This window comes from Charadrius vociferus, unplaced genomic scaffold (genome assembly GCF_000708025.1).
Source record: "Charadrius vociferus isolate BGI_N301 unplaced genomic scaffold, ASM70802v2 scaffold2757, whole genome shotgun sequence".
Lineage (NCBI taxonomy): Eukaryota > Metazoa > Chordata > Aves > Charadriiformes > Charadriidae > Charadrius > Charadrius vociferus.
This window is the reverse complement of record NW_009649094.1, coordinates 1-312: the sequence shown is the minus strand read 5'-3', so window position 1 is coordinate 312 and position 312 is coordinate 1. Positions and strand designations below refer to the sequence as shown.

At 67.0% G+C, this 312-nt stretch overlaps 1 protein-coding gene across 1 annotated transcript in view; it reads left to right on the top strand.

Moving 5' to 3' along the window:
- Nucleotides 1-291, top strand: part of LOC104289277 (potassium voltage-gated channel subfamily H member 4-like) — a gene marked incomplete at its 3' end in the record, with an annotated part of 5312 nt that extends 5021 nt beyond the window's left edge. The window contains exon 9 of the mRNA XM_009888197.1: nucleotides 92-291. Coding sequence (XP_009886499.1) covers nucleotides 92-291 — 200 coding nt within the window. The remainder of the gene's footprint in view (nucleotides 1-91) is intronic.
- Nucleotides 292-312: the final 21 nt, after the last annotated feature.

Sequence of the window (312 nt, the reverse complement as noted above, 5' to 3'; positions counted from 1 at the left end):
CAGACCCCCCCCCCTGCCCAGGCCCGCGTCGTCCGCAGCCCCCCCCGAGCCGGCCCTTCGGTGGGCCTGACGCTGCCCTCCTCGCCCCCAGCGCTGATGCACGCCGTCGTCTTCGGCAACGTCACGGCCATAATCCAGCGCATGTACTCCCGCCGCTCGCTCTACCACACCCGCATGAAGGACCTCAAGGACTTCATCCGCGTGCACCGCCTGCCCCAGCAGCTCAAGCAGAGGATGCTGGAGTACTTCCAGACCACCTGGTCGGTCAACAATGGCATCGATGCTAACGAGGTAGGAGGTGTTGGCCGCGCT